Below are 13,597 nucleotides of genomic sequence, written 5' to 3' on the forward strand. Positions count from 1 at the left end.
GCCCATATGTAAATAGCCCATCCAACTACCTCATCCCCATATTGTTATTCTTTCAATTATTTTCTCCTTTCTACCCCAGTATCTCTACTTGCACATTCATCTTCTGCACATCTATCACTCGTGTTTATTTGCTAAATTGTAATTATTTTGCCACTTTATTGCCTTACCTCCCTAATCTTACTTCATTTTCACACACTGTATATAGACTTCTCTATTGAGTTATTAACTCTGTTTGTTTATTCCATGTGTAACTCTGTGTTGTTGTTTGTGTCGCACTGCTTTGCTTTATCTTGGCCAGGTCGCAGTTGTAAATGAGAACTTGTTCTCAACTGGCCTACCTGGTTAAATAAAGGTGAAATAAAATAAAAAACAAGAATAATTGTACGTTTTTACATCCATAGTTGTACATTTTTATCTATAAAAGAACCAGAGGTAATAATGGTGGCCAAAGTAGCCAGAGGTATGGGACTTTTAGAAAACAATGTGATGACCAAATGATGCCAAACCAAGGTTTTAACATCAATCATTTTTTTATTAATATTCCTCAAAACTCATTGACCACTTTATCCTCCTTCTGAGGGGATGTTTGCAGTCCCGCATTGTCTCCACAAGAGAGCAGCAGCAGACAAGTGTTGTCGTGTTGTCTGCTGACAACTGTCTGAAGACAATCAAAGCAAGTATGAAAATGAAGTTAATAAATCATTCACTTCAACTAACTCAAAGATTACATTATTAAAATATATATTTATAAATGAAATATTATAACTAACATAGCTGTAAATGTCACAATAGCTTGCATATTCTCACCCAGAGATCCAACAGGGAAACATGAAAGGCAAGATTCTTGCATTTAAGGCCATGTTCTGCTTACCCGGAGTCAGATGAACTTGCGGATACCATTTTTATGTCTCTGCACACAGCATGAGGGAAATAGCGGTAGTTTAGCTAGCCAACGTTAACTAGCGATAGCACAAGGACTGGAAGTCTAAAGGTACAGTAGCATTGCTATTCTAACTTCATACTGCATGCAGACATACACGTTCATCAGACTCTGGGTAACAAGAAAACGGGATTAAATGCGAGAATCTTGCAGTATCCCTTTAATTACATTTTTCACATTACATTATGAAGCTTGGCTTCTGAAGTTTGATTTGTAATTTGTGAACTGTGTGGAGATGCTTGTGTGGAGTTATAGTGTGGGTGTGTCGGTTAGACATAAGTGCACTTTTATTGCTGTTATCATGAATCACACTCAGTAAGGTCACTTCTAGAGATAAAATTACAATACATTCTGGCATTTGTTTGCTGTGGTTTGTCTAAATCTACCCTGATACTTTATGTGCATGACTAATATTTCCTAGGCCTACTGCATGAGCAGGCTCCTGAGCATAGACTTCAGTAGTCTGACAATATACTTCTTTTACATCCTAATGCTGGTGAAAACACAGATTTCAAGTAAGGATTTTATTTTTGTACAATATCTCATGATATTTGTACAAGAGCCATCTATATGGCTTCATAAACATTACAAAACTATGTGAGTTCCTTTAACATTCTCTTCCATGTCAGTTCATGTAATTGTGGCAATACACACAAGACACCTTTGGGTGGACATACATACAATTTACATTCCAAGGGTCCAACAGAAAAGAGGACCTGTGCTTTAGAGTATTGTCTGTTTGTTTCCATCCACTTCCTCCATCTGTAAGGATCAAGAGAAGACGCAATCCAATGGCCTTTACCATGTCCCCTCCCATCATTTTGGAGGACTGTAGAGCTTGTTCAAATGGCAGTGTTCTGGGCAAATAAGTATAGTGGTACACAATTTACCTAGGGCTGGTCATGGGATCCTAGGGAGTCTCAAGACATTTCCAGTCCATGAACCATTTGATCCAAAAATGTCCATGAACCATTTGAACCAGACATACAATAAAATAACTCCACCATAGCCTTGTGCAACCTCTCAGTGCACTTTCCCATTCTGTAGTTTTTCCACTTTTACCTTTCCGGGAGAGCGCAGGACGCTAATGCAGCCGCGGGCCATTTTATGCATCCACATGACGTTCATAATGTCTAGACAGAAACTGGGGCCCATCCATGCACAACGGCCACCAAAAGTCACCCGGTAGAAAGGTTCTGTCCCGTACACGGCATACATCCGGCTGTAATACATTGGCATGACCGCTATCCTCACCAGGAAGAAGGATAGCGTCATGGCAATTCCGTTGACCATATTTGGTAATGATTTCTTTGGGTAACCAAGCACTTCAAAGAACCAGCTGAAAGATAGATACAGTTAGTATAGTTACAGAGTGAGATAGCAGTTGTTGAATTCAATTGTAATGGAGTCATGGATATCAACTGGCATTGTTCCAGAAAGGTGGCTCTTAAGACATATCTACAGTATACCAAGAACTTAAAGGTTTTAAGTACAATTCCTTAGGGAACTGCCCCTCCCTACCTTCAAGCATATGCTCAAACCCTACACCCTAACCCGAGCAATCCGTTCTGCCACCTCTGGCCTCTTGGCTCTCCCAAACCTACGGGAGGACTCTTTCCTGGCACCCCAATGGTGGAACAAGCTTCCCCCTGACGCTAGGACAGCAGAGTCCCTGCCCATCTTCTGAAAACGTCTGAAATCCTACCTGTTAAACTAACACTCACACTTGACTCTTTTTCTACTAATCACTGACTTTGCTGATAGCTACTATAAGGAAAAATATACTTACTTTGACTGTGATATGTGGTTGTCCCACCCAGCTATATTAAAATGAATGCACTAACTGTAATTCACTCTGGATAAGAGCGTAAGCTAAATGATTCAAATTTAAATGTAAATGTTTAACATTGAATCTGTATTTTGTCTTTGTTGGATTAAATCAGGATAATAGTATACAATTGGAAATGTATGTGACTGAAAATGTATTATTAAGTATAAAACATGTCTCTAATGATGTATGTCCGATACTGTACGAGCTTTCAGCTGGGTGTAACAGGTCTGACTCACTATAAGTAGTTACACATTAACGGTCAATAGTGTTTCTGAAACGGTTGAATGCACTACTACCAATGAGCCACTTGGCAAATACTGTAAGGACAAATAAATGTGTATTTTATGAGGTTCCCTCTACTTCCCAGTAAACATTCTGTTTGTGTGTGCGTGAGTCTATTTGGCACAGAGGTTACCTACCGCTGGTTCACACAAGGAGTGGAAAGCTCTGCGACCAGACGGAAGTTAGCAAAATAAGGCAACATTCCTATGCTCTAAAAGAGAGAGACAGAACAAAGTGCAAAGAAAATAATGGCAAGAGAAGTACTTTCAATAATATGTGAATTCATGATACATCATGATCGTAAACCTACCGTACGATCCAAAAAAAATAAAACATCTAGGTGTACTTACTGGGGTTACGACACGGTTAATAAACTTGGGTCACATAGAAATGTTCAAAATGTGTTCAAAAATTGGTGGTGACAATCCAGCAGTGCATGCTCGTACCGCTATGTACTGGTAAATCCATACTGTTACTAGGCAACATGTGCTCTATGTACCACAACAGAATCCACTACAGACAAGATAGGAAGGGACCCCTTCTATAGCCATTTGACACAGGCCTGTTCTTTGTTTCTGACATTTTTTGCATGTTCTGTATTGTTAGCAGGTTAGAGACACAAGACTGTGTTCATTGATCACACATGTAAGTGGAGGAAAGACATGGACATAAATACCTAAACAGAAGAAATATGCAACTAGTGATAACTGGCACCATTAAAAGCCCCCATCCCAACATTGAAGAATATTTTTAAAAGCATTCTAGAGAAAATAAAAAAGATATGGACTAACTATGTGGATGCTGTTATTAAGTTATTATCTAAATATACATTTCTAAACATTTACTCTACAATCCAGTCTAAAATTACCCAAAAAAGGGACTGGAAATGATCCAGTACATTTTACTGAGAAAAGTCAGTGGTGATTTAAAAAAATGAAATAAGAGGAAGACCCTGTCTTTGTAGTGATATATAGGGTCTAGGGTATAGGCTCAAAAGGTCAAAAACAACCTAAAGGCAGCATGCACCAATCACCATCACAGACTGAGAGAAGTAAGAGAATACATTATGCACAGAAACTCTACAGTCTGGTTTCCTGGACACAGATTAATCCTAGTCTGGGACAAAAACATATATATTCAATGGATATTCTCCATTGAGCATGTATTCTAGTCCGGGACTGGTCTGAATCTGTGGCTTTGAAATGGGCACAACAACTCATCATCGTATTCCATGCAAAAAATGGTCCCCATCCTGATCATTATCATCGTTAGTCTAAGCAGCTACTGAGCCTGACGGCCCAGAATAGATTCACAGGACAGGACCAAGAGTGAACATCTACATCACATGGTTGTCTAGCTTTTGGTGGTGCGTCAACTGCAAGCCATATATCAAAACTGTTTTACAACTGTAATACCTTTCTAACAATATATGCGCTTGCTTACACTGTACCTTCCCGAAGAAGGGAGGGTAACGCTTTAGTGTACAGCAGGGGTCGGCAACAGCAGGGGTTGGAAACAGGCCTAAACCTGGGGGGGGGGTCATTTTTGCTCAAAAAGACTGTAAAATCACCAGGAGTTCAGTTAAAAAATGTGTTATTTTAGGAAATCTGTTCAAGTATTTCCATAAATAAAAAAGAGATGTGTAATCGTGTCTCAATGTAATCAAGGTATGAAATTATTGTTATTTCTTAAATATAATCTCTTTTTGGGCTTAGTTGTGGTCAATTTGCAGTGTACAAATTTTGTCGACCATTCGCTCCGACAAAAATAGGCCCGCAGCTGAATCTACTTGCCTACCCCTGGTTTACAGTGTTCTATTACTGCGTAATAACCCTAGTAAGTACAGCAAAACAACTAAGTAATAACACTTATAGCAGTGTATTTATAGGTCAATAACAACACTGTAAATCAAAGTGTTCCAAATATAGGTCTACACATATTAGGGACACTGAATGTAAAGTGGAACCAAACTATTTCATCCCTGACAAGCACTTTGTTATCTATTCTAACCAATCCCATCAAACTACATGGCTGTTCACCCTTGGCCCTTGTCCCTTCCCCATCTTGCCTGCACATTCTGCTCTGGGTCAGTAAGGAACTCACCAGTACATAGTAGTAAGCATACAGTGCTGCCAGGTGGTGGATTACAAAAAACTTGTCCCCTATCGCCCGCCAATAGTAACATATGAGCAGCATATCTGCAAGACAGACAAGGGAGATAGCTCACTGTATGGGTCAACATAATCCATGGAAATATGCAAAGTAATACAAGGGTTAGACATGTTTGAAGTGGAGACCCACCTGATAGGAGGTAGCCACAGGTTATGGCCACATTTATTTTCACCAGTGACGGATCTCCCCTATTGGTAAGAAAGCACAAAGCACATGTTTAAAATATAGATAAATGTTCCAAATATAAGATTATATCAAGAATTGCACACTTTGCAGTCAGGGAGAATCTTACCAGACTGGGTCTTCATTGACGGCATCATCAAATAGTAATATGTAGAGACAAAAAAGGCCCACTATCAAGGCGTGAAATGTAGACACAGTTCTAGAAAAATATCACAAAAAAACAGACACACATACTCATAAATGCATACTAACTTAAAGTTGACATTTGGTGGCAGCTGTGGGATTCCATGACATGGAAAAATGCTAAACAAGGATATTTGAAAGGGTCTATGCTCAGAAATGTACTTTGACTGGGAAAATGATAATCCAATATGTGTTCTGATAGGAGCTTTGAATTACATGATTGAATAACACCAAAATATCACTTCTCCGTCTCCTGATGATGTACCTGGAGTTCCACTCTACGGTGTGTTTAGGGCTGAGACGGCGGTACCCAGGACAGAACCGAGCAGAGATACAGGGACTGACAAAATGGAACAGACACTGGAACGTCACAAAGCTGGTGGCAGCGATGGACAGGACCAGCGGAGAGAAGCTCGCCATTACCACTCGTTACTGAGAGAGAGAAAAACACACAGTTCATAGTAGAGAAGCAAATCACGAATGTGAAATATACACCCGTACAATAGAGTAAGTCAGACTTTTGCCTACATCATGCACTGAATCATGTCAATAGGAGTTCGACTGATATGCCAGTGTATGATTGGCACCGTTTTGGCTATAAAGTAGTTAACTTCTAGAGCCCGCAGCAACAGACCGTAACCTGAACTTTGTATTTGACTTGGTTTTTGGCATGTTTAGAACAGAGCTGTTAAAGCATTTATGGGGTCTTTTTTACTGTACTGTACAGTGCAGATATGGTATCACCAACTGTAGATACTGTATACCCAAATATGTCAACACCTGCTTCTGTACTATCTTATCTCAGGCCAGGACCCATGTATTTACCACCGGCTGCCTTGCAACAGTTTGGAATATTTGTTGATTTAGTTGCATTATCACATTGAGGTCATGGGTCAGCTCATATACAACCTACTAATGCCCCCCCCCCCCCCCCCCCCCCAAATAGACCAGTCACACTAATTTATGTGGTCTCCAGGTCCTACCTTTGTTGTAGTGGACCCCCTGCTGTACACTGCAGTTATTCTGCAATGACTGTGTCCAAAATACCACAGTTGACTGCAGTTACTGCACGTTTACTGCAGTTTCAAAACGGAAATATTTTTTGTAAGGGCCAGAATGACATTCTGTTCACGTGACATTACTTAAAACTTGAGCGACCATATTTCATGCAAGGATTTATTTTGCAAGGCATTTTGGAGAGAAACGAAACTGTATGGCAAAATGCATTCTTCACTGTTACTTGAAATGTTGCAGTATTTCTAGTTCTTCTTCATAGAACAACTCTCATACATTCTGCTGCCAAAAATAAACTGACCCCTGCCCTACTAAGAATAACATGTCCGTTTCGAAATACTGTGTTGTTTCTTCGAAATTGTGAAGCATTCCTCCTCGTGCCCTTGAGAAAACGGTTGAATGAAACGAAACGGTTGAATAAAACGAACCTCACCTTCAGCAAACAAGTGTGGACCAACCATTCATAGGCTACTTCTGGAAAGTATACTCAACTCTTAAGATCACGTTTGCGTCGCCACTAGCTACCACAGTCATAAAGTCGTAAATCTGGCTAAACCTCGCCTATTTCTACAATGGCTCTTCTTCAAAACGGATTTTATACCTAACCCTAACCACACTGTTAACCGTATGCCTAACCCTAACCTCAAATTAAGACCAAAAATCAAATTTGTTTGTTTGTTTTTATGAATTTTTCACGATAGAAACCATTTTGACTTTGTGGCTGTGGTAACTAATGACAACCCTTGCCTGGCTCTGTGTCAAAATCGCTGACGGTTTGTAACTAAATACAGTGGCATAAATTGATCCCCATACATGTCCCCACAGCCCAAACGTCAACCCGGTGGGGACCTCCATGCTTTCATCAAGTATCATGTCAGGTAGTTGTTGATCACAAGTGACCCTGTCTGAAATAGCCAATAACCGTGAGAAGCTATAGCATATTGTAGAATACCCTACATTGTTGCCAGACAGGAAATCTGAACAGCTGATCTGCTTTAAGTAGACGCAACCTACTTTTTCTAACTAAAACGTGAATAACTACTGTACAATAAAACAAGATCTCTACAGAAACATTGACTACAGTATACTGTAGTAGTAGGTTATGATGGTAGATACTGTATTGGCAGCATAAGAGAGTAACACCATTAAAGTGTGATAGGTCAATAGACAGGCAGACAATTGTGATACAAGGCAAGCAAATTGTACATTACTGACAGAAGCATTCTGTACTTACACTCAAGTCCCGCACTAGTTTCTAAGAAATTATATATTCCACCGCGTACAGATACAAAATGTTGGAGTAATTGGCGACTGACGCCTGCTCAGTCGATATAGCACACCATTGCACAGGCAATGACGCCCTATACTAACCTTGACGTCATCGTGCGATACCAAAGCGCCAAGTGCAATAACGACAAGTGCATTTCAAGGGGAGCAGCATATCCCGAGATATAAATATCCCCCCGTGATGTCGAAACCCAGCCTGTGTGCAAGAGGCGTTGGTCGTTGTAAGGACATATATTACAGGCTATGCTACACCTTGGCTGAGAAACTGAATTGGAAAAATACGCGTAAAACTGGTTGGCCGACATATTTACCCAAAATGACTCCACATCGAAACGCAGATTATTTCTTAAACGCAAGCAAACGGAACGAAACGTGAAGGAACCTACCTGAATTTGGGAAAAAGCGTAAAACTGGTTGGCCGACAGATTTAGGCAAAATTACTATAAGGATATCCGCATATCTACATGCAGGAGGAAATGTAAACAAAACTAGTTTGCTTACAATAGTGAAGCTGATAATTTACATTGTTTTCACATAGCCAACGATGCGAACGGAATGGATTTTAAATTGCCTAATCATAAAGCTGCCTTTCCATATTTTAAAAGAATATGGTACCTAAAATACAAGCTATATTTGTAATGACTATTCATTTGTGGCTTTGTTTCCCCGAAATGCCTGTTTTGAAATCAGCTATGGGGGATTAATTCATCTGATAATTGTAACCTGATGTTTTTTTTTATAGTCTCTTCTTGTCTTTTAACGTCATATCTCTCTCCTCCTTCCAACCCCCCCCCCCCCCCCCCCCCCCCCCCCCCTCCCCCACTCTCTCTCTCTCCCCATCTGTGTGTCCGGTGTGTGTACGTCCGTGCGTGTGTGTATAGATGGTATGATATGACGAAACAAGATTGCTGTAGCTGGGTAGCATTCAGCAGGACGCAACGTTTTGGAACGTTCAGATAGCCTATTTCTATGTAGAATAAACTTGCCTCTCTGACATGTAGAATATGAATCACTTTGGCTCTTTTTGTGGAATCTATCTATCTGCAATGTTTGGCAACTGAACAAGGGCCAGGATTTATTGTGCTTTCAAGGCAACTCGGAAACTCGGGACCTCCAAGTTAAACATTTGCGTAGAGCTTCCTATTTGTTGCCTCTGATACTTTCCAAGTGGGAAACTCTGGGCTCATCTTTGTGGCACGTTCAGGTCATGTCGGAAACTCAGACCTTCCGACTTGCTTACGCGTTGTACATTTCTTACGCACAGAACATTTTCCCCGATTTCCCCACTTGGCAAGTGTCAGAATCAACCAATAGGAAGCTCTATGCCAAAAACGTGTATTTAAACTCAGAGGTCCCGAGTTTACGGCATCTACAACTGAATTACCTCCCCCAAAAATAAATTGTGTCAGTCCTTGCTTTGAGTTGCAGTTCCGAGTTGTCGTGAACGTGGCAATAGAGCAGGGAGGAGTGACGTACTATTACTGTATGGCGGTGTTCGAGAGCATCAAACCCGTAATGTATCATGGGTGATCTACAAATAATAATGAGTAGTTAGTTATATGTGATGCAGGGTTATTTGAAGATCAGTCAGTCGCCTGCACTGTCGCCTGCTATGTCGAACAAGCCTACTGTCATTCACCCACAGCATGTCATTGAACCAGCCATATAAGGAGACAGTGCTGTATGAACTCTAGTGCCCCCATTATGACCAACATCGATTCAGTGGTTCTCCTGTACAGCTGTTTATAAATCACCACTAGATGGTAGGATTCCCTTTCTGTGTCACATCATGTATGATTAATAGGCTACTTTCTGTATTATTTCCTTGACCAATGAGGTAATCTCGGTTAACACAGAAGGAAAGTATTGTGTAATTGGTCAGATGCTCTATCAAGTTCTGGGCCCATATTGCTGCGTTTATACAGGCAGCCGAAACCAGATCTTTTTTTCACTAATTGTTCTTTTGACCAATCAGATCAGCTCTGAAAAAGAGCTGTTGTAAAACGATCTGATGTGATTGGTCAAAAGACACTTACTGGATGAAAAAAAAATCAGGTTTCGCCACAGATGGTTTGTTTACGTTTCTACCGTTGTGGCTAGATGGAATAGGCATACAGCGCCATCTGGTGGTCGCGTCGGAGACACCAGTTGTTGACAATTGTAGCTAAGCGTAACCCTAACCCTCTTCCTTTTTTATTATTTTGTTTTATTTCACCTTTATTTAACCAGGTAGACCAGTTGAGAACAAGTTCTCATTTACAACTGCGACTTGGCCAAGATAAAGCAAAGCAGAGCGACAAAAACACAGAGTTACACATAAACAAACGTACAGTCAATAACACAATAGAAAAAAAATCTATGTACAGTGTGCAAATGTAGAAGAGTATGGAGGTAAGGCAATAAATAGGCCAGAGGCAAAATAATTACAATTTAGCATTAACACTGGAGTGATAGATGTGCAGATGATGATGCGCAAGTAGAGATACTGAGGTGCAAAAGAGCAAGAAGATAAATAACAATATGGGGATGAGGTAGTTGGGTGTGCTATTTACAGATTGGCTGTATACAGGTACAGTGATCGGTAAGCTGCTCTGACAGCTGATGGTTAAAGTTAGATAGGGAGATATAAGTCTCCAGCTTTTGGCTGTTGTTTGGGCCTCAGAGAATCCAGTTTCCCGGTATGTAGTGAGGGAGGACTTTGCATTTGAGATTAAATTCACTACGATATCAAACTGCATTGAGGCGGATTGGAGGAGCTTGTTCACCTTGTTTGTCAATGTCAGTATCTCACACCATACGTCAAATCAAGAAGCGGTAGGACCCAACTTCCTCTGCAAGATCTTGCAAGTGCTTGTGCCTCCACTTTGGCCACAGGATCGTTGATCGTCTGTCTGGCTTCCAGTAATGCCTCCCGAACCTCAGAAACCTGATACCTGATTGCATGAACACTTTGGAGCCTACTCTCCCAGTGTCACTCCATGAGTTCATAGTTATGTTCACGTGTTTCGTCAAAACACTCCATCTTTGTGTGCCAGCTGAAAATAAGGTGAAGAGCTTTTGCACATGCCCAAAAAACCCAACTGCATCTTTTGAAGATTTGGCAGCATCTGCAATGACAAGATTTAGAGTATCTGCTCCACATGGGACGAACATGACTCTGGGATTTTTTTTGAGCAGTCTGGCTTTACTCCTTGGTGCGTGCCCTTCATGTTGGCCCCATTATCATAAACTTGCCTTCTGCAATCTTCAAATGGAATCTTCAGCTCGTTCAGCTTATCTAAGATGACAGATTCAAGCCTGTTGTAACCTCAACATTCACAAAGCAGAGGAAGGGCTTCTTGATCTCTGACTTTCCCTTTCAAGCCACGCTTCTCAGAATAATGGACATTTGCTCCTGGTGACTCATGTCAGGTGTACAGTCCAAGATAATGGAGAAGTACGTTGAGTCTCTTCCTTGAGTCACTATTGCTCACAATCTGTATCAGCTCATTCTGTGCGCGCTTACCAAGGCAATGAGCATGTGTCTCTCTATCTTTAATTTTGCTGAGATGATTTTCCATAACAGGGTCAAATTTTGCCACTAATTCAACCTCTTTTAGGAAGTTTCCATTACCTGGTTGGAAGAGTTTATCAGATGAACTCCTTAATGCTAGGTTTCTGTCAGCCAGAGACTGGGTGATACTTATTAAACGTGTAAGGACATCCCGCCATCTCTTTCTTTCAGCCTCCAAAATTGTCATTTGTATCTGGTAAAGAGTATGTCCCCGACTTAGGCACAGATCAAGTTCTCTCCACTTAATCATATTGTTTGTGTGTTCAGGACTATCCTCACGGTGTTTCAGAATGCTGTTGATATTTGACCAGTCATTCACACCTTCCTTTATTATTTTGTAGTCTTTTATAGAAAAGAGCTTACAGCGAAAACAATACACAGCGTTGTTTTTGATTGAATATGAAAGCCAGCTCCTGGTAATCTTTTCCCCGTTTGACAGCTGTCTCTGTAATAAGCCTGAATGGAAACCTTTTCTAGAATTGTCTTTAGGGTAAGAAAAACCCAGTCCTGGTTTGAATGGACCTCTGCGCACTAACTCAGTCCTCATAAAGTCTGTTAAGACTGGGGGCCAATCTGGGTCATTTGGTGGAGCAGCAACTGTTCTATTAGGGTCTGAGCTGCTTGTATCTGATGCTGGCTGGACACCTCTATTTGTGCTAGTACTGTTTGAAGCTGCCTGTACTTCACTTGGGTCTGTGTTAGTACTGGCTGAAGACGGCTGTACTGGGTCTGTGTTAGTACTGGCTGAGGCTGCCTGTACTGGATCTGTGTTAGTACTGGCTGAAGACGGCTGTACTGGATCTGTGTTAGTACTGGCTGAGGCTGCCTGTACTGGGTCTGTGTTAGTACTGGCTGAAGACGGCCGTACTGGATCTGTGTTAGTACTGGCTGAAGACGGCCGTACTGGATCTGTGTTAGTACTGGCTGAGGCTGCCTGTACTGGGTCTGTGTTAGTACTTGCTGAAGACGGCCGTACTGGATCTGTGTTAGTACTGGCTGAGGCTGCCTGTACTGGGTCTGTGTTAGTACTTGCTGAAGCTGCCAGTACCGGGTCTGTGTTAGTACTGGCTGAGGTTGGATGTGGATCAGCTGAGTCTGTGCTTGTACTGGCTGATGATCCAGCATCTACTCTACTGACTTAAGCATAGCACCTGTAAATTATAGATAACAATATTATACATTTTATCAGCTGCATCAGACCCATTCAAACTGGCTCCCCCAGATTTCCTTTTATACATTTTGAAATATAAAATATAACATTTTCGTCTTGCATTAGTCCAGAGTTGTAACTAAACCTTGACTGGGAGACTAGATAATCATTGTCTTGTTTTAAAATTATGTTCGCCTATGAGGAGTGCAATCACGCCCATATATTGTCTGGACTGGTCCCCAGAGGTTGCTGCTGGAAAGCGCGAGTTTAATTTCGTGCACGCGCATATAAATGCATGTTCACGCACAACGTGATTATCTTCTCCGAGCTGCAGTTTATAAACACCGTTGGCGTTTATCAAACGTAATAAATAGTTGTATTTCACTCTCACTTTTGTCAGGCACAAAGTCACAGAACACAGCCCTGGAAGTGGCTGGCAAGCAAGCAAGACACAGAAAGACCAAGAGATGCACTGCCAAACTAGGTTAGCAAAACAGACAGACTAGAGAGAGATGCACTGCAAGCCAGCAGATCAATTTAACGTTACTGTTATTTGCTGAAATCAAACTTGGAGAGGAGAGAACACAAGTTTACCTGATTTCTGTTCACACAATTCACTCTCATGGTGTTTCTTCTCTCTCTTTTTGTGACCAGAAGGATAGTTCCGCTTCATCCTCTCATCGAAGTTATAAACATTGACACCCGCTTTAACACTAGGGGGAGGCGGGGCCCTTGCGTAATTTGCGGAGCCCTACGCACCTATTGTAGTGAGCGTATAGGACCGCTCGACTCTGGTCACTGGTTTGAGTCGCTAAGCCAACTAGGTGAAAAATCTGTCGATGTGCCCTTGATCAAGGCACAACCTTAACTGCTCTGGATAAGTGCATCTGCTGAATGACTAAAATATACTCTATGATGCTCAATGTGTCAAAATGGCTTTTGAATACATCTAGTCCTGAATCTGGGAGGATCTCTTGTTTGGTTTCTACTAAATCATAAATG

At 41.2% G+C, this 13,597-nt stretch overlaps 1 protein-coding gene across 5 annotated transcripts; it reads right to left on the reverse strand.

Moving 5' to 3' along the window:
• Window positions 1-511: 511 nt before the first annotated feature.
• LOC139375987 (TLC domain-containing protein 4-B-like) lies at window positions 512-13,310 on the reverse strand. Of its 5 annotated transcripts, none has more exons than XM_071117998.1 (7): window positions 13,190-13,310; window positions 5,857-6,023; window positions 5,518-5,607; window positions 5,355-5,413; window positions 5,157-5,251; window positions 3,191-3,264; window positions 512-2,279 (listed from the first exon to the last, which is right to left on the reverse strand). In XM_071117998.1, the coding sequence occupies exons 2-7, from the start codon at window positions 6,009-6,011 to the stop codon at window positions 1,964-1,966; spliced, it is 789 nt and encodes a 262-aa protein (XP_070974099.1). In that variant the 5' UTR covers window positions 6,012-6,023; window positions 13,190-13,310; the 3' UTR covers window positions 512-1,963. The 5 variants fall into 5 exon arrangements, with proteins under 5 accessions (XP_070974099.1, XP_070974102.1, XP_070974098.1 ...); XM_071118001.1 differs by lacking the exon at window positions 13,190-13,310 and adding an exon at window positions 8,416-8,434; XM_071117997.1 differs by lacking the exon at window positions 13,190-13,310 and adding an exon at window positions 7,840-7,973.
• Between the last annotated feature and the right edge of the window lie 287 nt (window positions 13,311-13,597).

This window comes from Oncorhynchus clarkii, chromosome 20, assembly GCF_045791955.1.
Source record: "Oncorhynchus clarkii lewisi isolate Uvic-CL-2024 chromosome 20, UVic_Ocla_1.0, whole genome shotgun sequence".
In the NCBI taxonomy this organism is placed as follows: Eukaryota; Metazoa; Chordata; class Actinopteri; order Salmoniformes; family Salmonidae; genus Oncorhynchus; species Oncorhynchus clarkii.